Source organism: Mytilus californianus, unplaced genomic scaffold (genome assembly GCF_021869535.1).
Source record: "Mytilus californianus isolate M0D057914Y unplaced genomic scaffold, xbMytCali1.0.p SCAF_7, whole genome shotgun sequence".
NCBI lineage: Eukaryota > Metazoa > Mollusca > Bivalvia > Mytilida > Mytilidae > Mytilus > Mytilus californianus.
This window is the reverse complement of record NW_026262723.1, coordinates 24,627,808-24,652,758: the sequence shown is the minus strand read 5'-3', so window position 1 is coordinate 24,652,758 and position 24,951 is coordinate 24,627,808. Positions and strand designations below refer to the sequence as shown.

The 24,951-nt window shown below is 33.6% G+C and overlaps 1 protein-coding gene and 1 long non-coding RNA gene across 2 annotated transcripts; one reads left to right on the top strand and one right to left on the bottom strand.

Annotated features, from left to right (window-relative positions):
• On the top strand, positions 1 to 24,823 carry LOC127710186 (microfibril-associated glycoprotein 4-like). Its single transcript, XM_052215950.1, has 5 exons — positions 1 to 291; positions 11,996 to 12,150; positions 13,180 to 13,276; positions 14,358 to 14,522; positions 17,817 to 24,823. The coding sequence occupies exons 1-5, from the start codon at positions 111 to 113 to the stop codon at positions 18,071 to 18,073; spliced, it is 855 nt and encodes a 284-aa protein (XP_052071910.1). The 5' UTR covers positions 1 to 110; the 3' UTR covers positions 18,074 to 24,823.
• LOC127710196 (uncharacterized) lies at positions 1,301 to 3,048 on the bottom strand. The gene is made up of 2 exons (XR_007986037.1): positions 2,678 to 3,048; positions 1,301 to 1,677 (listed from the first exon to the last, which is right to left on the bottom strand). It is a non-coding gene; the product is annotated as an uncharacterized LOC127710196 (long non-coding RNA).
• Positions 24,824 to 24,951: the final 128 nt, after the last annotated feature.

Genomic DNA, 24,951 nt, shown 5'->3' with positions numbered 1-24,951 from the left:
TTTATTCATGTTGTTTGTACTGTTTATTCATAGAAAGTGGAGATACAGTTGTCAATTATTAGTTTAGATATCATAGAAAAGTTTTTAAATTCAAATCATAATCAATCAAGATGGCTTCACCTCAAATAGAGTTAGAATCGAATGAACAACCCAGAAGAGCTGAAGACCAGCATAGAATTGTCCATGAAGTTAATATTTCGAGGCCACAATGGAAAACAATATTTATTGTCACTCTTATAGTGTTCATTGTTTCAACTTCAGTCTTGACTGTTTTTTATTTCGCGTTATTTGGTAAGTCAAAATAAATGCAATTTTCATCTTTGTGCATGTACATGCTGATGAAACAATACATTACAAATTTACTAGTAATTGATACTATCACCTAAAAAATATTTTAATTCATCATAACGTACTTGTAATAAGATGATTTATTCTTGAATAGACATTCTAAGCAAGTGTGCTTTGGATGAAACTGGACACAGTAAATATATCAAGCTATGTCCTACAATAAGAGATTTCTTATTTGAATATGTTATCTGGAATAAAAAAAAACAAATATCTCTTATAAACGGAAGAAGTGGAGAAAACCAGAGTTCTGGCGACCTTTGTCTAAGGTTTACCCTATGGGGAAAAGGCAGCCTCCCGAGAGGTAGCCTCCCGAGAAGTACAGACAACATTGGTACGTTGGCACAATGTTAGCCCAACGTATCTACATGCATTGGCCCAACGTTGTTTTTAAACGTTGGCCCAATGTATAAGTGCAAAGTGGCCCTATGTTGGCCCAACGTGATGGCTAAACGTTGGCACAACGTTGTAAGGTTTTATACAATACATTGGCCCAACGTTTGTCCAATGATGGAATAATACTTGCCGATGTTAAACAAACGTTGGGCCAACGTAGTAATACAAACTGTTAACAAACGTTGGTTCAATCTGTAAACTTTTCTATCCATATGAAGGATACTTAAATCCCTTCCAGCCAACAACTGCAATAATTCCTGGTTCTTACATCAGTTCAAAATGGCGAAAGTATTACTTTTTTAAATGTTGCAATTATTGCGTTTTACAGATCTACTATACCATGTTGTGTCTTACATACTACCCTAAAATTTTGTATTTTTCCACTTTCTCTCCATCTTTCTGAACATGCATGAAATATTTCCCAATGGACGTTTCAGTAACCAACAACCAATCAATCTCTCTCCAGGAATTGTACTTCTGAATTTTATACCCATATTTGTATGAACTCAATCAACGTATCCATGTTACCTATTTTTCTTAAATATTGTAAATACAAAGGTATGATTAAATATAATTTATTATTAGCTAGACAACCAGTAAATTTAAAAAAAGTCTTTTTTGTATCTATACGTTGCTAAATCAGATCTATAGAATGAAAATTATAAAGTCTATTCATGATTACTCATTTATCCCATTTGTATAATATCATTACAGTTTATGTTGCAATATCCAAGCTCTGTATAAAGGCATTGTTAAGTCATTGTATACAGCTATTTTTCTTTTTCTGTATTCCAACATGGTTTTTATTCACAAGAGTGTTCCTTTTGTTTTATGCTACACTTTGTTTTGTCACTATTTCTGGCTCCATCTTATGTTAAATCCTTTTAATATCCAGTTTAGCATATCTTCATAAAAGTTATTTCACTACATGTACCTCTGTAATAAAGTAATGAATAAATGAGTACGCAATGTATGTATAATTAGAATATATTAAATCCTCCTAAAAAATAAACAAAAAGACAAAACATGCATTGTTTCCGGTGTCCTGGCACATTACAATAGTTAGAAAAAATACTTTTTTTGGACATTTTCCCTAGCCTATACAAGCCAAGGCAAAAGCCATATTGCATGCTATACCATAATGGTTAGACTTCACCTCGCTAGCTAGGTTAAACAGGACAATTGAGTGTAGAAATGGATACAGGAAACTTAAATTTATATTAAAATGTAAAGTTGTATATTAAAAAGAAAAGCTACTTCAAGTAATTCAGACAATAATCTTTATAGTCTTTTTCTTTTATAAATATCCTTATGTGTGGTATAGTCTTCCCCCCCCCTCCCCCCTTAAAAAACTTAATTCAGTCGAGTCCGTATAATTATATATAAATTACAACATTCTTGCAATGAATTTAATAAATAAATACTCTATTTGATATCTAAAACACTGTTACACATGCAAGTGTGTATATAATCAGGTTTCACAAATATATCGTATATGTTTGCATGCGATTTAGAAATAATAAAACTAACAAATTCATTTATATTTCTATGAAGTAGAAATCATTATACCACATTTCTGAAACATTACGGAACAAGGTAGATCTTAAGACAGATTTTTTCCATTAACTTCAGTAATGGTGATAAATGCAATCGTTATAGATTTCAGAAATAAAATATTAAAATATTAGCAATTTACAATGTGTTTGATGATACTAATGTTCAGTGGCAAATATTTCATGACTATTTAGGATTGAAATGGTTTAAACAAAATCTAGAAAATATTTTGCCAGAAACGAATACACTTCAAGATCAACATTATAAAATGATAGCAATTATATGTTTTAATTTTGAACAACATCCCTCAGATTAAAAAAAAAACATATTGTATGTCATTCACAATCGTATATATAACAGAATTTTTAAAGTTATAACTTACATGTTACTTCCTTTTTCTTTGAACCTCAGATGATATGATTTTCTCTTTTTGTTTTCTTCGTTTCACTGCTTTCTTACAAATACACAACAGGAAATAACCACAAAAGTGACCATCCCATTACATTCAGATTTCCTATAAACTTAATTACCATGGCAACTATCTTTGAAATTTGTCTAACATATGGTCAACCTTATCAGAATGTGCTTGATTAACAGACTGGCTGTATCAAGTATCATTCTGTATATAAATGCTGAATTATTATGTTTCACAAAGTTTAATGAATAAAGTTATAAAAGATAATGATTGCAATAAATTTAAACTTTTAACCAGGCAATCTATGTTTACGATATACATTTTTTTTTATTACAGTAATGATATTCCAGAATAAATTTTACCTGGCTTATATATAGAGTATAATATAGGATCAACGTTGGCCCAGCATTCGCCCAACATAGAGTTGTAAATGTAATTTCAGTTGATGAACACTTTTGGTATAACATTAACTTTTCATAAAGCATGCAGCAATCGCAATTATCCGCCTCCAAGAGAAATAAAGCGTAAAATATTTCATAATCAATTTTTATTTACAAAATTTCATACGGGCCATATGTTGCTACTAACATAATGCCAACGTTGGCCCGATTATTTATAACCAACATGAGATAATAATATTGATTTACAACAGAAGGCCAACGTTAGGCCAATGTTGTGCAGCCAACACCAATGTGCGACCAACGGACCGACAATTTGCCAACGTTGGGCCAATGTTGTGCAGCCAACATCAACGTGCGGCCAACGGACCGACAATTTGCCAACGTTGGGCCAATGTTGTGCAGCCAACACCAACGGTCGACCAACGGACCGACAATTTGCCAACGTTGGCCCACTGTTAGTCTGTTGACTGGGTAGCCTCCCGAGAGCTAGCCTCTCTATGTGAGGCTATTTCTATGACGACATTTTTAGGTATTATGACATTAACTTATGAAATTAATTATTTTCTTTGTCGGATAAACTCTTTATAAAGTGTTACAAATTACGTTTGTAAGTATATGATTTTTTTTTATTCTAATTTGATATATGAAAATCCCCAGTCTATTAATAGATACACAGGTAAACCTATCTAAGTGTGTATCAAATACATATTATTTGTTTGTTTATATATCTATATTCACCTACGGCTGTGAAGAATAAGACGTACACGTTATTATAAATAATATAATCGTTAAATCAATATTGAAAGCGTGTTTTAACTTGTCGTTATTGTACGTAGTGACCTTTACCATGTTTAGGCGTGTCAATAATCCGATTTAGATTAGTCACCATGTTGAAAATATAATTGTAAACATGATCGCGTCGGTCTTTTTAATATAAGTAAATCGTTACATTAATGGAACAAAATAGTATTTTACATCTAAATATTTCTGGGGTGAAATTTTGAAAGGTATTTAATCTCGAATTTTATAATATAATTGTTCAATCAATATCGATAGCGTGTTTTAACTTGTCATTGTTGTACGTAGTGACCTTTAATATGTTTGATAAGACGTCATGTTGAAAATATAACAAATAAAAGGCGTCAGTAATTTTAAAATAAGTAAATCGTTGTATTAATGAAATTAAATAGTATTATATATCTAGATATGAGATTTATCAAGTATTTAATATGTATATATATATACATACTACTGTTTTAGAACGTTAACATTAATTGTTTTTTGTTTATTTCTTAATATCCTACCCGTTACAAAACTTAAACTTTATCATTTCCTTGATAATATTCACTTCTAAACTAAAATCTTTCACTGTAAAATTCCAATAAACAAGACATTTCAACTCTGAGCATTTCAATACTAGTACATTCTTTCGTTCTTAATGACCTGATGTCTTTATGTTCACGGGTGTATGGACATTAATGTCAACATATCAAATTATGATAATTTCTGTATTTATATCTTTTGCAAACTGTCCATAAAAATAATATCATTCCGATTTGAATAAAGATGTTTTTATTTATTGAAATGTGGTTTTATTTCACGATATTTTACACTACATCAGGAGCAGACTGCAAAAATAAATAAGCCTTCCTAGCAAAGAAAATAACGTCTGATCGCTACAACAGGCAAATTAGACTAAACTGATTATCGATCGAAAAAATTTGCCAGATTCGAAATTAACCAATCAGATTACGTAAATTACGGAATTTCCACAATTCATGAACATTCTCCTATATAAACGATGAGAATTGCAGGTCTCGGACAGTCTTATCGAAGACATTCTAAAGGTGAAGACATGCAAGTCCGAGTTAACATCCACAGTAGTTAGGATTTAAAGGTATGGTATGCCTAATAATCATCTACGATCTACAGGCTTGTATTATTACAATTATAGTTCGCTTACTCTTTTTTTTTCTCTCTCTCTCTGTAAATGAATTACCAACTTATTTTACGACCAATTATAAATAAATGGAATTGACATATGCTATCTTCAAAATATTGCAAATAAAAAAAAATAATAATAAAAGGGGGAGGCTATATATTTCAATATTGAGTTCTCGAAAGTTTGAAGTAGTCTCCTGCACTGGTAATGTGTACTGACTTAGGGCAGTGTCATTTAGCTTACAACGGAGAAGAAGTGTCATGTGACATGCCCCGCTATAGTCAGGAAGACCTCTCCGACTAAAACCTTTGCAGTCTTGCTTAACTGCGAGAGCTGCTCTGTTTCCAGTGATGGAAATGTTGACGGGCGGTGACTACTTTGGCGAAAGCCTTAGTCAAACATTCTTGAATATCAATCAGATCGTTATTCATATCAGTATCAAGACTGGGAACCCATACGGTCGGTAGACTGAGGAGTCGTTTTTCCGACCCGTGGGCGAGTACCAGTGGCGATAGACTCCTTTGATATGAAAAATAACTGGTTGTCTTTATCTTGAACAGACCCATGTACGTTGGCTTCACTATACTCGATTTGTCAAAGACACTTATGTACGATTTTCATTATAATTATATGAAGGATAAATATGAGTCTAGAGCAACACTCTTGTTTACGGACACAGACTCCCTATGCTACAACATCAACACTGATGCTATATATCAAGATATGATGGAGGACAAACACTTGTTTGATACGTCAGAATATGACCCTGAACATCGGCTTTATAGCACATTAAATAAAAAGGTGTTAGGAAAGATGAAGGCAAAACACATGGTATTCCCATACAAGAATTCGTTGGTCTCAAGTCGAAGATGTACTCGTTGATATATGAGGAGAATAAACAACTCTGTGAGAAGACAGCAAAGGGTATGAAAAAAGAGTGTGATCAAACATGACAGAAGGCATGAACATTATAAACAAAATATATTCAACGAAGAAATCCACATGTCTACCATGACACAGATCCGTTCATACGACCACAAGTTATATAATATATCCATCAACAAACTTGGCTTATCCCCTTATGATGACAAAAGATACTTACTAGATGATGGGATACAAAGTTTGGCCTATGGACATTGGAGAATATAATTATGATGTATGTCAATATTTCAATCACTCTACGCCTTTCATTGGAAGGAAGTGGACGTGTTTTAAGAGCTCTCTAAGATCTCCAGTTGTGGTACAGAATTTTCGAGAAAAGATGCTATGTTGCGACACCAAAGAAACAAACACAGAATTAGTCAACCATATCTGCAGAGCAATGATGCATATCCACCGACGCTACCGCAACCACCACCGCCGCCATCACCACCGCCACCGCCACCACCTCCGCCACCGCCGCTACCGCCACCGCCACCACCTCCACCACCACCAACTCCGCCGCCGCCGCTGCCGCCACCGCCACAAAATGTGGTATTACATCATTCTTTCACTATTATGTTGGCTGGACCTACTGGTTCAGGTAAGGCGTTTTGGATGAAAACATTATTGAAGCGAGCACGGACTATGATAAAACCATCACCTGAGAGGATTTTATGGTGTTATAAACGGTGGCAGCCATTATTTATAGAACTGTAACAAACCATTAAAAAACATTTTATTTGTTCAAGGTTTACCTGAAAATTTGAATGATGACTCATTCATTGATTCTAGATATCCAAGTTTAATCATCCTAGACAATTTAATGAGAGACGTCACCAATAGTAAGGATGTTTGTGAACTCTTTGTGGAGGGCAGCCATCACAGAAACCTAAGTGTAGCTTGTATACTGCAAAATGCGTTCTCGAAGGGGAAGGAGAGTCGAACCATGAGCATCAATATCCAGTATATAGTCCTATTCAAAAACCCACGTGATCATGTGGGCCAGCCATATTTGCTAGACAGATGTATCCTAATAATCCGAAGAAATTCATGAATAAGTACAAAGAGGGGACACAACGACCATATGGGAGTCTATTCATTGATCTGAAACAGAATACACCGGAGGACGACAGACTAAAACTTAATATATTTGAAAACAAGAACATGATTGGTGGGGGTGTTTCTGAAGAGTATATTAGCAGAAAAGAACTAGAACCACCTCAGTTTGACGAATCATTTTAAAGTGAGCAGGCTTATTTACCAGACGAGAAAGAAATCATGCCTTCATGTGATGATTGCGGTGTAGTCTTTGAAAGCGTTCCTGATTTAGCTAGACATATGAATAAGTGGTGCCCGGAAAATAATGATTTAAAAAGAAAAAGGGAATTTGAGGATGAAGACATACCCTCAAAAAAGCCTCGTGTAAACGAAATTGATATAGAAGGTGGAGAAGATATGGCTTTTATAATATTAGCTGAACTTGCCAGGGAGGCAAATGCAGATATATGGGAAGAAAAAGTTGATAAATACATGGATGGTGACATGAATGAAGACCACGCAATAAGTAAGGCCAATCGCAAACTAAAAGACGAGGATATGGATCAGTTTTTGTCCAGATATAGTAGTTTGGTTGAGTATTTACTACAGTTACAAAATAGTAAACAGCATGGCAAAGTCATGAAAATGATTACAGAATTAGTTAACGATGGCATGGACTACGAGAAAGCCATTAAAGTAGCCATCAGGAAATATAAACCTATGTTGGAAAGCTATCTAGATGAAGCTATTGATAACGAAACAAATAATGATGGTTCTGAAAGTGAAAATAGCATTGATGACGATGAAGAGGAAGAGGAGGAGGAGGAGGAGGAGGATGGAGACGATGAAAGCTCAACTATATAAATATGAGAACGTTTTACTCTGTATGTCATTCTATAGTCATCATTCCATGTGTAAAGATGGCCTCTTGGGAAAAGTACTTGAGAAATATTTATTACAATCCAGCTAATCCCAGCGAGTTTTGCAGGGCCTGATAAACTTTACAGATTTGTTCGAACAGATGGAAAATTCGTTCTCAGTAAATATAAAATACGAAAATGGCTACAACGACAGGAACCATACAGTTTACAAAGACCCTTAAAAAGGTCGTTTAAGCGGAATGGAGTTATCGTAATTGGAATAGACGACCAATGGGATGTCGATTTGATGGACATGTCTAAATTTTCGAAATTGAACAGTGGATTTAATTTCATATTGGTGGTGATTGACATATTCTCCAAATATGTATGGCTAATACCTGTAAAGAATAAAAAAGGCGAATCCGTGGCGAATGCTTTGAAACATGTTTTTTCAGAAGGAAGATCACCAAACAGAATAAGAACAGATAAAGGACAAGAATTCAGATCAAGATTAGTAGAATCTCTCCTAAAACAGAGAAATATTACATTTATTTACACAAAATACAGAAATCAAAGCTAATTACGTTGAAAGAGTTATCAAGACTATTAAATCAACAATCATTAGATTTATCACCAGTAAGCAGTCATATGACTATGTGGATAACTTACAGAATTTTGCTTACAGCCACAAGACCTTCCATAGAACGATTGGCATGGCACCAGATAAAGTTACCCTTTCTAAAGAGACAAACCTGTGGTGGAAAATGTATTGGCCAAAAAGATCACAACCTAAGACAGAGAAAGTACAAAAACCTTTCCGTTTCAAAATCGGTGATAAAGTTCGGATTACATACATAAGAAATCCTTTTACCAGGGAATACGAGGAGAAATGGAGCGGAGAGATATTTAAAATATCTCAAAGAATATTACGTGGTGGGCTTCCAGTTTATCGACTTATTGATTTTCAAGACGAAGAAATTTCAGGAACCTTCTACCAATCAGAAGTGCAGAAAGTGGATGATCGGGAAGACGATATGTGGAAAGTTGAACACATCCTCAAAACGAAAGGCAAAGGACCAAACAAGCAATATTATGTGAAATGGTTACACTGGCCAAAGAAATTTAACTCTTGGATTAAAGCTCGCGATTTATCTGATATTTGAGAGAGTTAACTATCCCGGAAAGACTAACTTCAATTCTCGACAGTTTACACCCCTATTCGAAAGATAGCATACTGTTGGCCCTTTTGTGAGGTTAGAGATACTGTTGAGTGGCAGACGATTCTCTAATCCTTTTATCTCGATGTATAAAATAGTTATATATAATTTTGTTATATTGTAAAGGCACCATGTGGATGGCTCTCCAACCCATGTTTGTCTGAATTGACGGGGATATTAAATATTGTAAATACTATTGTTGTTATTATTGCTAATGTAGTACCAAGAAGCAGAAACTTAAAAAAAAATAGGAATACAATCACACAAAAGGAGAATCAAATTGGATAATTACTTGCTCATATTTCATGAGCAAAACCTTGAATCGATACACACAAACACACACACATAAATACACACACATACTCAAAAAATGATAAACATCTGTACATTATTCAATAAAACAAATTAATTAATGTCATAATACCGAAAAATGTCGTCATAGAAATAGCCTCACATCGGGAGGCTACCTCTCGGGAGACTACCTTTTCCCCATAGGGTTAACCTTAGACAAAGGTCGCCAGAACTCTGGTTTTCTCCACTACTAACGGATTTGCCGTTGTTCAAAATTGCATGTTGTTCTTTAGATGTTTCTTTATTTTTCATTCCTGATGACAAAACAAAACATTTCGAACATTGAAAGAGGTTATTATGTTTAATAATTATTTTCATATAATTGGAGAAAGCGTTTATGGAAGAGTGCGACAATTCGACATAGTAACTCCAAAACTCTCGATAGTCACGCGTTCATTGACTTACATGTAATATTTCCAAACTGATTCTGTAAATTGAAATGAAGCTAGAAATACGTTTAACTTTCATAAGTTTATAGATGGACAATGAGGATGTTTTATCAGGACGCAATGGTTCAAGTTTGTTGAAATTGTCCGTTTATAAATTTAGAAATTATAAAGAAACTAAAGTTTTAACTCCCACAGGCAAAGTTGACCTTACATGGATTTGGGTATTATTTTTAAGTACTTTTTAGTCATATAGCACTTCAACTGTTTTGGTCCTTATACATCCTCGGCTTTCAAATATTTGGCTTTGAGCGTTTCTGATGAAGGTAAATCCAGAACAGCGCTTCGGACGCATGAAATTAATAACGCGTTGTTTTCATTATTTTACAGCACTGGGTAGATACCTCTGCTGGTGGACTATCAGGCCCCCAGGGTATCATCAGCTCAGTAGTCAGTACTTTGGTACTGACATGATTTATAACAAACCGTTCATGCCTTTCTAAAATTGTCCGTTTATAAATTTTGAAATTACAAAGAAACTAAGGTTTCAAATCCCTCAGGCAAAGTTGACCTTAAATGGATTTGGATATTATTTTTAGGTACTTTTTGGTTATATAGCTCTTAAACTGTTTTGGTCCTTATACATCCTCGGCTTTCAAATATTTGGCTTTAGGCGTTCCTGATGAAGATAAATCCAGAAAAGCGCTTCGGACGCATGAAATTAATAACGTGTTATTTTCATTTATTGTTCCTATAACACTTTCAGTATCCTTGATGTAAGCTGGCTTAGTATTGACTGTAACTTATTTCAAGGTGTGTTGTACATTTGTAGGTTTAAATAATTAACATTTTAAGACATGTTCCTACTTCAACATGTTCCAAAAATTTATCAAAAGAGTTTTATTATTAGATTATTAAATCTATAGAGACATTTAAGGCAATGGTATTTGAGTGGAAATGGGATATATTTCAAGTATTCGTTTTGTAAGAGTTGCCTATCTTGAAACTGTTCACTAGACTAAGTATAAAATCAATATACATATAATAAATACCATTGTTTTAATTGTTTAATGTCGGGTCTTTCTATAATAACTGCCTATTCGGTATGGGTTTATTCCTTATTTCCACGTAAGTTGGTCTTTGATGAATAATTGTCACATTGAAAATCAGACCACGTCTCCTTATTTTCATATTGAAAAAATGATTTAGATTTTTTTAAGATCCCTAGTAATGTTCATTTATCAAACGGTTTTTTTAATTTTGATCCCTTGTACATGTTGCTCTCAAGATGTCTTTTGTTTTATTTATTTGTTTTAATTGATCTGTAATCTATTTCATTTTTCGTGGGGGTATACATGGGTGTTGCCTGTCTTTCTTTGGCTTATAGTTGCTGATTGTTCTACCCTAGGTGTATCAGACCGGGTATAAATGATATCGAACACTTATCGAAATCAAAAGATCAATCAAGTAAAGTTATAAAATTACCTTTTCAAAAAAGCTTTTCACAACCATTAATGTGCCAAAATAAGAAGAACCAGACATCCGAAAACGACCTGGACCCTCGACAAAATAAACAAAACGGATCTTTTTCTGAAAACCTAGACCGTCCATTGTCCGTAAGGCCGTTAAGTATATGCCTTTTGTTTGATTTTGATTATCGTCATATACAAATTGTGTCTTTTTGGCGTTTATCTGTATATATATTTTGTGTTTTTTAACTGTGATGAGATAACATTTTCTTTCATTTCCATTTTCTTCCCATTGCCGCGTGTGTATTCTATTCATAAAAAAGTATTACGGATAGTCAATAGCGTAAAAAGAAGATCTGCTTACCTTTCCGGAGCACATGAAATCACACCCAGCTTTTGGTGGGGTTCGTGTTGCTCAGTCTTCAGTTTTCTGTGCTTTGTGTACTCTTGTTTGTCTGTTGGTCTTTTTCTTTGTTAGCCATGACGTTGTCAATTTACTTTCGACTTATGAGTTTATATGTCCCTTTGGAATTGTTCGCCTCTCTTTTAAGCAACGAAGAAGAGTTCAATTTGAACGGGAAATATTATTTTGTCAACAGAAACACAACTCGTATTATTCACTGCAAACGGCTGTAAACCATTATAATGATAAAAGCTATAAATGATATGGCAACATTTTTATATTTTGATTTTCTTTTAGTGAAAAAAACAAAAGGTATTGAACTTCGACCAAGAGACTGCGGAGAAATATATTTAAAAAGAGGAAATGGGATTTACACAATTTTTCATAACTCATCCAGTAACAGTGGTTATACAGTCTATTGTGATTTTGAAACGGACAACGGTAATTGGACGGTAAATGCTTTTCCATCAGTCTAATCTATATTCTTACATTTTATTTGTTTATTTATTGTTGTCAATAAAGTTAAGCTATGGTCCATACATAGTATATGTTGTACAAGTACAATATTATTAATTTCCTTTTATGTATCAGTATATATCTGAATACTTTGTCATGGACAGAAATAAGTATACGAAAAATTCTGTCTATATGAATGCTTTTTCATGGCCAGAATTAAGTATACGATACATTCTGTCTAATAAATTATTATTAAATGGCTCAGCTCCACTAATTCATTTGCATGGTTTTCTTATATGGAATAACAAACGTCTTTTAAAATTAGGCCCCTTTTGTTCATGATGATGGTAAATAAATAAAAGCGCTTCAAACGCAACTAATGTTTAACAAGTTATTGTAATTATTGTGTTATCAGAGTATAACAAAAACAAAGTGTACACAAAAGAAAAAAGTACAGATCAAAAGAGCTTCGAACACACCAAATGTATAAAGTGTTATTTTCTTTACTTGGTGGGTCGATACTGTGCGGTTGGAATGTTAGTTGCCGAGGGTATCGTTAGCACTCTAGTCAGAGCTTAATAAATAACATGATTTTAATACATACTATCCTAATATTTTCCCGTTGATGGATTTAGAAATAATAAAGAAATTTATGCTCCAACTTTTGCAGGCAAACCTGATATAAGTTTATTTTGTCTATTCGTTTTATGACTCTCTTTTTTTTTTGTCTTGTGAGACTGTTTTATGCTACATACTTGGCTTTCAAAAGTTGGCTTTGAGAGTTCAGGATGAAGGTAACTTTTCAAAAGCGATTCAGACACACACAATTTATAAAGGGTAAGTTTGATACTCAATAAAGATTAAGGAAAACTCTAAACATCTGAAAGCAGGTAAAAAATTGTACAATATTAAGCAGTTTCATTCAAGAATGAGTATCTTCCTTAATGCTATTTGTATCATGAATTTATAATAATTTTGAAAAATTTGTGAAATTTGTATTTGATTTTATCGTTTATATTTGTCAGGTATTTCAGAGAAGAATAAACGGTACGACAAACTTTTTCAGAGGATGGGAGGAATATGAAAATGGATTTGGGAATTTGAAGGCGGAATTTTGGCTTGGTAAATTTTTATGTTTTATACTATTTTAGAGAAGCAATTACCATTATTAATGTGATTGCTTGATTGATTGAATGATTGGTTGGTTTAACGTTACTTTTTAGCACTATTGTGCTATATCATGGCTGTCTATTCTTATTGGTGAAGGAAGCCGCAGTGCCCGGGGAGAACCGTCACCCTTTAGTAGAAAAAACTGACAGTCGAGCACACCTGTCGCGTGTTAGTTTTGAACGCGCAATCGCAGTGTTTACATGCTAGTGATATAGTAGTTAGCCTACTTAGACCACTCGGTTACCGAGGCCCTAGGTCATTACAGTTAATGATAGACAAACAACACGAACAAAATATGTCCAAATAGTCTGACTTTGTACGAGTACAAAATGCAGAGGGGTTAAACCCACAGTGGTTAAACCAGTATTATAACACCTCTGTAGGACCTATGTTCTATGTTTACCTCATGATGTCGTCTGATTTTATTGCCGTTGAATTGCTGTCCTTTAGTTAATACTTCCCAGCCCTGTTTGTGAACGATTTTTAAATGATTTGACACCCAAAAAAATCATAAATGATTCCGCGGAACCCAGTGTCTTTACTGTGTTTCTTGCTGTAATTGTAAAAGTTTAATATTGACTACCAAAGGCTAAGTCCATATATAAGTTCAAGGTGAAAACAATTTTTCAGATGATACTTCTTGATCATAAACACGCTTCTGTCCAAGTCTCGTTATAATTCATGGAGGATTGACAAAGTTATTATTGATGTCTAAAAGATTAATCTTAGACTGTATGTGAATGTTTACAGCGACAAACTTACAATAAGCATTATGCTAAAAAATCTGAAAAAAAACAATTAATCCTAGATACTCTCCTTAAATAACTATAAAGCTTCTTTCCAGGTTTGGAAAAATTCCATGAAGACTAAACAAGGTTAATAATGTCAAAATAAAATTTAATAGCTGACTGTACCCAACTGTTTACGACGTCGAAAACAGAAAGTAAGGAAGCTTTGTCTCGCCTTCGTGACTTTCGTCTCAGGCGAGACAAACACATCATATATAATTTTAGATTTTTAAAAACATTTTCAGGTAATAAAAAAATCAATGAATTAACGTCGAACGGACTACATGAACTAAGGGTAGATCTTACCGATTTTGAAGGCAACACAGGATACGCTAAATATTCCAAGTTCTTTGTCGGTAATGTTTCTACCCTATACAAACTTGATGCTGATGGAAATAGTGGGGATCTCGGTAAGTAAAAGTTTAAGTCATACTGTGCAGTATGAGCATATCTCCTATTTTGTAGTTCTCGAGAAAAAAAAATAGCATACCACTCTGATTTGCCATTCAATCTTAGACTAGTTTTTGTACTGCTGCGATTGTGTAGATAATTAATAAAGTTGAAACTAGGTCGCCTCTCCTTGATTTATACCAGACTCGTAAGATGAAATATGTTTAAATCAATTCTAGAGTCATAACTTGTAGAATATTGCCTTCGGCAAGGTTTAATTTTGATTACCTTATCTGTATTTGGCATAACCTCTCGGAATTTTGGTCCTCAGTGCTCTTTAAATTTGTACTTTATTTGGCCATTTAAACCGTTGTGATTCATACTCGCATGATATCAACATTTAAAACAACTACTATTACATACAATTAGAATGTAATTTATCACTTAACACACCTATTGACAATATTTACATCATTTATTTTTTTTTTACTTTAAGAAAATCCAGACCTTAAATGATTTTTGTTTTTGTTTTTGAGATGTTAGTCATGGCTTATTATTTCATTTTATAAGGGTAATACATATACAGTTCATTACACATACAGTTTATCATGTGGTATCATACCTAGATCGTGGCCTTATCAATGCACATTTTTCTAAGATCAAAACGTCTTTTTATTTTGAGTAGTTTTAATGTATTTGTGATTATGTTATGAATTATTAAACATGTGTAATATAATTATAGAATTATACGACTGTTTGAAAATATGCATATTTTTTAATAGATTCAGGATTAAATTGGTACTTTGAAAAGTATTATAATTTAATAACAAATAGAGTGTAGAATTGAAGGCATTAGAAACGAAGATTACAAATTGTCTCGATTGAAGGAAATTGCAAAGTTAACATTTAAATTGTTGCACCCGTGTAGTGATGACACTAACTAACCTGAGATCGAGTGATCAACAGATTACAGACCATCAAAGGTGTTAATTAGGCCTTAAACATGTCACTTAAAGAAAACAGTTACATAAACAAATGCTACAAATGTACATTGAATTGTAAAATTAATTCTTATCAAAAGCAAGCCCAGCATGAAATTGTTATTTCCCGTACAAGAATTATGAGGATATAAAATAAACACTTTATCATAACATATCATCACCGGAAATCTGACTTTCATCGATCAAAAATATTTTTATGAGAATTAAAAGATCAGAAGTTGTACAGTTTAGGTTTTTAAAGATTAAATGGGTATAATCCTGCCTGCACTTGTAGTTCATAGTGCATTTGCCCTGAGACTACTATTATAGTAGTCTCAGATTTGCCGGTATTCAAGGTATTCTCTAGATCATATCGGTAGTCAAAACTACATGGGAATCTTTTCATGTCTTGATTTAGACAACAGTTTTTATATTTCATTGGACACTTAAATTCGTGAATAAAGTCATCTACGAAAACCACGAAAAGTGGTTCCCCACGAATATAGTACGTTCACAGTATTTCAATTCTTTTGAATAAGAGATAGTTTGCAGCATAATAATAACATGAGTTTTACTACAAAGTATGGAACGCCAAAACTGTCTTATTATGCCCATTTTCATTATATGATGTACATATACCTTTATATGATGTGCACTTGTCATTATATGATGTTCAAACACCTTTTTATGTTGTCGGGGCCTCGGTGGCCGAGTAGTCTAAGTAGCTTCTACTGTAATCACTAGCCAGTCAACACTGAGGTTGTGAGTTCGAACCCCGCTTGTGCGGGTGCACTCGACTCCAATCTTAAATGACTAGGATTGTCAGTTTTCCTATCGAATGTCGTTGGTTTTCACCGGGCACTCCGGCTTCCTCCACCAATAAAAACTGGCCGCCACGAAATAGCCCAAAAGTGGTGCTTAAAAGTGGCGTAAAAAACACCAAAAAAAAAGTTATGGTGTCCAGTTGACATTTTATGATGTGTATATATCCTTATATGATGTGCAAACATACTTATATGATGTGTAAATATACTTATATGATGTGCAAATATCCTTATATGATGTGCAAATATACTTATATTATGTGCAAATATACTTATATGATGTGCAAATATCCTTATATGATGTGCATTTTCCCTTATATTAGGTGCAAAGATCTTTGTATGATGTGCAAATGTACTTATATGATGTGCAAATGTACATATATTTCCGTTCTCCATTTATACTGTATACCTTACAACAAAATTATTTTCATTTACCTGTGTACATTATTCTATTTGGCGGCATTTTGTTCAAGGTTATGGTTGTTTTTTTGAAATTGTTTAACTTCTAACCCCTTATTTTATTGATTTTGTATTTACATTGTGTCATAGATCAAATTTGTTCGTTCAGTGTATGTTCACTTGTGTTAATATGTCTTTTGATTGAGTTAAGCCATTTCAATTGATATTTTATAGTGTGTCTTCCTTTGTTGTGATGTTACACTATTGATTCAGAACAGGGTCTTTTATCATATGTTTGCAACAGCAGGGGAATTTTTCAACTAGCTCCTTTTTTAATGGATCTAAACCTTCCTCCGAAATATTTCAAACCTTGATTTTTGTTAAATTGCACTGTATCATTTCTTCTATAACTTGCACTTAGTGTAACATCACAACATAGGAAAACACACTATAAAACATCAATTGAAATGGCTTAACTAAATCAAAAGACATATTAACAAAAACAAGTGAACATGCACTAAACGAATAAATTTGATCTATGACACATAATATAATGACACAACCATATCATATAAAGATGTTTGGACATTATATAAGGAAAAATGCACATCATATAAGGATATTTGCATATCATATAAGGATATTTGCATATCATATAAATAAATTTGAACATCATATAAGGATCTTTGCACATCATATAAGTACATTTGCACATCATACAAGTACATTTGCACATCATATAAGTACATTTGCACATCATATAAGTACACTTGCATATCATATAAGTATATTTGCACATCATATAAGTATGTTTGCACATCATATAAAGGTGAATGCACATCATATAAAGGTAAATGCACATCATATAATGAAAATGGCCATAATAAGACAGTTTTGGCGTTCCATAACAAAGGACAGGGATAACGATCGTTGGCCATATAGTTTGAAATAGATACAGGGTTACATTTGTACTTCAAAAAGTATTAAAAGTAATGGTATGATTTTTTGGAACCCCTCCCCCCCCCCCAAAAAAAAAAAAAAAAACGTAATAAAAACCAATAAAAATAGTGAGTAACGATATTATTGAATACATTTCAATTGTTTTGAACAGGAGATAGTTTGGAGAGTAATAATGGGATGCGTTTTAGTACAAAGGACAGGGATAACGATGTTTATCGAGGTAACTGTGCAAATATAAACAATGCAGCCTGGTGGTATAGTCATTGTACTTGGGTCAATCTAAACGGACGGTATCTTCAAGGTGGAAAGATTGACGTCAAGGGTATTACTTGGTACAAATGGAAGTCATCATACTATTCAATGAAATCATCTGTAATGATGTTAAGAAAAGTTTATCCACCAGGATAAAGATTAAAATGTTATATTTCGACAATTTGTGTATTTTAATTCTTTGATAATTAGGTCTTTCCACTTTTCTGTGGAAAGACCTATTGTATTTGTTCTGATTATTATTATTATTATTTTTTTCTTCCGCCAAATTTTGTTCTCGCGTAAAATTTTTGTTTCGCAAGATGTCGCTTAGATATTTCTTATATAGTATCATACAGTTTATGCGCTTTTTATTTTCACCCATTCTAAGCCGAACAATTTTCTTTGTAGGAGTTATCTCCCTGAACACTGTTTTCCTTGTGACTGCATCTCCTCCGTAACCGTAAAAGAAAGCGACAAATTTATTTTACCAAATGGCTCGCTATATCCTCAGGATTTGTTGTCCAATTTTGACGGAAGCGATACGAAGACTCCATATGAGAGTTATTTCCCCTAATGCATTTGAAATAAGTGATATGCATTTGTAACTGGTAAGTCATAAGTGATAGAGACCTAGGGTCTGTTGATTTGAGGTCCTTGGTCCTAAAGAATAGAAAACTAGGTCAAGGTCAAAGGTCAAGGTCATGTTGTGATTTTTTACATTAGGTTCGTATCGCTTCTTCCTAGAAAGAGTTATAGATATCGACAAAACAATTTAACCAAAAAGTTTGTCGCGACACGTGTTTACTAGAAATTTTTTGTCGAAATGGTACGCGTCATTTTATTGCAGGGTCAATGTCCCTGTTATGGTCGAATCAACAAATTACTTATCAAAACTTCAAACCTTGCAGCTATCATGTTGTAAATGTTTCTTATCTCAATAATGAACCACAGTCTACCACTACACTCCCCCCCTTTTTTTCAACTGATTTTTTTTTAAAGTTATCCCATTTCAAAGAAAAGAAGATCGCTTTTAGTCCCGTACATTATACTGTAAAATGCTAATCCTTCTTATGTACAAATTTCTTTCTGAAATAGAAATCCATCCCTGCAAAAATCTGCTCCAATTCATGTATTTTCTGAAATTAATCGATGAGGCACGTGCGGTCCGCTTGATTGCGAAATTAAAATCAATGTATTACTGAAATCCTACAAATTTCTAAACATGCATTAAAATACAAATCTGTGCTCCCGTAAACATGTGTACGTAATATGTATGCATGATCCGACATCAATGACCTGTACAAAATAAAAACAATAGTTATCGTGTTTCTTTGATCAATACACATGTGCTCTGTTCAACGGTCTCCCCTGAAAAGAAATTAATATTCTAACTCCAGACATATATTCGAGGGTAACGTGACTTCACAACACCATCTCGCGCGCGGACCTAAATTTAGAATAAAACATTGCATATCCAAATGAGGGAAAATAAAACTTCCAAGACTTCACAACACAATCTCGCGCGCGGACCTAAATTTAGAATAAAACATTGCATATCCAAATGAGGGAAAATAAAACTTCCAAGACTTCACAACACCATCTCGCGCGCGGACCTAAATTTAGAATAAAACATTGCATATCCAAATGAGGGAAAATAAAACTTCCAAGACTTCACAACACCATCTCGCGCGCGGACCTAAATTTAGAATAAAACATTGCATATCCAAATGAGGGAAAATAAAACTTCCAAGATAAAAAATTTACTCCGTTTTCCTACAAATTCAATCAAAATGCATACACAACAAATAGATGAAAAATGGAAGTCCGAGGTAACATAGAAACTAGAGAAAATTTATAAACGAATGATGCTAGGATCAATTTTTATGAGGACATCTCAGGCGTCCGTTTGGCTGTGCGGGATGTCTAAGTACGCAGTCACGTTCGGTCAGAATACAGGCGTTATTTAAGTTAGCTGCGTCGCACAGAGAAAGTGCCATGCAATCAATCAATCAATCAATCGACCGACCGACCGACCGACCGACCGACCGACCGACCGACCGACCGACCGACCGACCAACCAACCAACCAATTAATCATGTTTCGGAGGGGAAAGACCGTTTAACAATTGTTTTTAAAACAATTGATTTATATTGTAAATGTGCACTTTTAACCATTCTAATTTACCATATATATCATAAAATGTCTCACTGGCACACACCCACCTCTTTTCTTTCCTCTTCTCTCCATTTATTAGGTCTTTCCACTTTTCTGTGGAAAGACCTATTGTATTTGTTCTGATTATTAGGTCTTTCCACTTTTCTGTGGAAAGACCTATTGTTTTTGTTCTGATTATTATTATTATTATTTTCTTCCGCCAAATTTTATTCTCGCGTAACATTTTTGTTTCGCAAAATGTCGCTAAGATATTTCTTATATAGTATCATACAGTTTATGCGCTTTTTATTTTCACCCATTCTAAGCCGAACAATTTTCTTTGTAAGAGTTATCTTCCCAAACACTGTTTTCCTTGTGACTACATCTACTCTGTAACGGCAAAAGAAAGCGACAAATTTATTTTATAAAATTGCTCGTTATATCCTTCGCATGATTTGTCCTATTTTGACCGAAGCGATAAGAACACTCCATATGAGAGTTATTTCCCCTTATGCATGTGATATAAGTAATATGCATTTCTAACTGGTAAACCATAAGTGACGGAGACTTAGGGTCTTTTGATTTGAGGTCCTTGGTCCAAAAAAATAAAAATTAGGTCAAGGTCAAAGGTCAAGGTCACATTCTAAATTTTGATTTTGGCCTATTTTCACTTACTTCCAAAAACCGTACAAGATATCGACAAAATATTTTTACTAAATTGTAAGTTGCGACATGTCGTAACACATGAATTTTGGTTGAAAGGGTAAGTTGACCGTAAAAGAGAGTTTTCTCCCTTTGTATATATAAAATTACATGTATGGTGGTATAACTCATTTACCAAGTATAATAAAGACCTAGGGTAATATGATTAAAGGTCCTTGGTGTATGACCTTGAAATTGAGCTCAAGATCAAAGTTAAATTTGTTGTTCTAGATTTTTACCTTTGCTTTAACTTCATATTTAAACACGATAAAGCCATGGGACTTTTTTTATTAGGTTGCAATTTACATGACCTTGAAAAGCCAACCGGAAGTGACCTTGTGTAAACCGGAAATAGCTTTGTTTTGTACTTATTTGATGTAAAGTGTATTGAACAATATATTTTTGGAATCAGTATCAAGTAAACTATCAAATAAAAGGGGAAGTGACATATTTCAAACCGGAAGTAATGTATAGAAACCATATATTTTTGGAATCAGTTTACAATAAGCTATCATTTGACGCTGGATATGATATTTCAAACTGAATTTTCATAGTTCTATTTCAAAATTGATCTGCATGAGTGGAAAGACCTTCAATTGTTCTCTGAACAATTGGTTTTTAATTTTCATTATATTTCGTTCATTTCATACGTTCGCCTAGTTCAATTTAGTTCTGTTTATATAAATAACATTGTGAGTTGTCTTTTATTTGCTTGTCCTGAATATGCATGAAATAGTTTACACTGGTATTAAGTAAACAACAATAAATCAATCTTGAATTGACTTTTTGTCAAATATCAATGTATTTAAAGTAATCATCTCCTTTAGACATTCATATATGAACTAATCACGATAAATGAAATGTTGTTAAACCAACTTTATATACATTTGGAAATGTTACTAAATTAATTGTTATTGGGCGTTCATTTGATTGGCTACATTTCTTCTCCCATCTTCGCTAGCCAAGGGTTACGATCCACTTCCCTCCTCTCCACCCTTGGCAGATTAAGCCAACATTTGTGATAACAATGTTGCGCCATCTATCGGTAGATTAAAGTCACGCCCATTCCGAATACATTATTCTTGACCAATGGTAGCACTTGAACTCTTCAATTTGGAGGTAAAAACACGGTAGCGTCTAGATTCTACACACTTGGTAATGCAGGAAACGAAAATATACGTTGACATTCATGCATTTGTGCGAGAAACATATACAGGAACTTCTATTGAGTGATTAAAACATTCAAATTGTCCCTAAATATAGTCGTATGTTTAGGGATGAAAAGACGTGTTGCACAATAAGCACCTGCCAATTGTTTACATACACTTTCTACATTTACACGTGATCATGTTATAGGCGCTTTTTGATTGGATGCAGCGAGTTTCGACTACAAACAATGAAAATCATTACCTTGTGTCTCCGAAATTCTATCTCAATCCGCCAAGGGTAGAGAGGAGGGAAGTGGATCGTAACCATTTGCTAGCGAAGATCTTCTTCTCCAAAAACTCATATCTCATAGTTGGACAGCAACTTCTTGTCATAGGTTACTGGTATATGTATAAGTATAGTTTTATGAACAATAGTTCACAGTACATCTTATTAACCTTTTATAATTGTGTTATTTAAAGGCCTTTTATAATGGTTTTATCTAAAGGCCTTTTATAATGGTGTTATCTAAAGGCCTTTTATAATGGTGTTATGTAAAGGCCTTTTATAATGGTGTTATCTAAAGGCCTTTATAATGGTGTTATCTAAAGGCCTTATATAATAGTGTTATCTGAAGGCCTTGTATAATGGTGTTATCTGAAGGCCTTGTATAATGGTGTTATCTAAAGGCCTTTTATAATGGTGTTATGTAAAGACCTTGTATAATGGTGTTATCTAAAGGCCTTTTAAAAGGGTGTTATCTAAAGGCCCTTTATAATGGTGTTATCTAAAGGCCTTTTATAATGGTGTTATGTAAAGGCCTTTTATAATGGTGTTTTCTAAAGGCCTTTTATAATGATGTTATCTAAAGGCCTTTTATAATGGTGTTATTTAAAGTCCTTTTCTATATACCTCATAATATCTTCTTTAGACAAAAAAGAAGATGTTGTATGATACCCAATGATATAAATCTCCACCAGAGACCAAATGCCAAAGATAAATCCACTTTAGGTCACCGTACGGCAATCAACAATGAGCAAAATCTGTACCGCAAAGCAGGCTATCAAAGGTCCCAACATGACAAATTGTAAGATCATTCGAACGAGAAAACCAACGAGCTGATTTATGTACAGAACATGACTTAACGAAAAACCAGTATGATATACAGCAACAAACGACAACTGCTGAATTAAATCCTCCTGACTATGAACAGGCATATACAGAATGAGGCGGGGTTAATCATGTATCCAAGCTACAAACCATCCCATTTTCAGGGATAGTGTTGTGACAGCACATCATAAGAACAAACTGTATAGAAGGACTTGACTCATTAGGTCGATATGTAGCATAAAAAACAACTGACAAAAAGACTAGAGACACAAAGTACCGATCTGAGAGTACTCGCAGTTACTGAAATAAAATCATGTCAAGACAACAAAATTAGTACACATCTAATGGATTTAGTATAAAGACGGCATAAGTAGTCGTTTAAAAAATATCAAGTGTCAGTTATATAAAAAATATTCTAAATTATATATACAAAAAAAAATAACAAAAGATTTATGATTCCAAAAAATGGCCCATATCATGATTATGTGTGACATTATATATGACGGATAAATTGAACGAGTGTAGATTTTCAAGTCTTCAAGACATCAGCGTTTCGTTTAGACATGAATGTAGAATGTTTTTTTAAAGGCTAAATTCAATACAACGTCAGTAAATAAGAATACGTTACGACATACCATCATTATAAATGATTTAGAACTTTTAAATTAAAACTTGTCACTTAGTATCGTCTAATTGCCTGATACCCATCAGACCATTATATTCAAACCAAAAATGTCATTATATATGTCAAAACGAAACCTTGCATTTGAGCAGTTTCAAAAATGATATCATTTCGGGTTTCAGATGCATGTTTTCCTTCAAAATTAATACGTTATGAGATAAATGTAGATCAACGATCTTTGATATTCTATGTTAAACATATTCACAGATTTTTTTCGTAGGGTCACTGGGGAATAGAAATGTGAGCTAGTCAGTTTGGCTATAGTGTATGATGCATACACTCACAGTCACGTCATGTCAGAAAGGGAACATTAAAGGCAACTATTTCTGCTCCTATCAGAGATACCATTCTTTTCTAGTCTTTGACGAAAGTCCAAAATTTGACGTCTTTCATCCTGTCGTCTCATCTTTTAGAGCCTACCTATTGTATTGATTGCAAAAAGTTTCTCACCTTGAATTTGTGTGAAATATTGGCAACTGGACATTAAATAAATGGAAATTAATATTTATTCTAAAACCAATTGTTGGCATGATACGGGTTCTTCTCGTATAATAAGGTTTATCACTTTTAAGATAAACCAATTTAATGAAAGAGATTTGATTAATATATTTATTTTCCATAAAGACATATTTTATCATTCGGATCCGCATCTCGCTTCCGGCTTATAAACATCACGTGACTTCAGCCTCACATTTGAACTAGCCGCTCTAGATAAGTGAAAGTTTCAAAACCCACCCACCTCCCCTCACAATCTACCAACAATTACTTGTGTCTGCTGCTGTTTATTCATTTTTCAGGCTGTTCAGAGAAAAGCCTGATACATAATACGTTGTTGGAAAAAATAAAGATGACTAGACTACGCCGATGGAATTGCTTGTTGAACAAACTTTTTGAGAACTATCGTATTCTAAATTTGAGTGAGTGTTATACAGTTTTACCAGGACAATCAGCCACCAGCAATGTGATTGGAACAATCAGTATGATTATTTAGTTTATCCACCAAGAACACATATAGAACTTTAAATTTTTGTTATGAACTTTCAGCGTTTATATCTCAAATAATAGTATAATTGTTCATTATATTTTAATAAAATGTTTAGTCACAGTAAAAAGTAGTTTGGCGGGATCTGGTAAGATTAAGGGGTCATGGTCCGTTCCTGTATTAATGTACGTCGGATCATATTAGCTTTTTACTTTCCTGCGTTACCGCAGGAAGTTCTGTTGAGACCATCTCATGTCT

Excerpts from the sequence above, each read along its gene's own strand:
- LOC127710186 (XM_052215950.1), top strand. The coding sequence starts at position 111 with ATGGCTTCACCTCAAATAGAGTTAGAATCGAATGAACAACCCAGAAGA. Across the intron at positions 12,151-13,179 it reads CGGACAACGGTAATTGGACG|GTATTTCAGAGAAGAATAAA; the intron begins GTAAATGCTTTT and ends TATATTTGTCAG. Across the intron at positions 13,277-14,357 it reads GAAGGCGGAATTTTGGCTTG|GTAATAAAAAAATCAATGAA; the intron begins GTAAATTTTTAT and ends AAACATTTTCAG.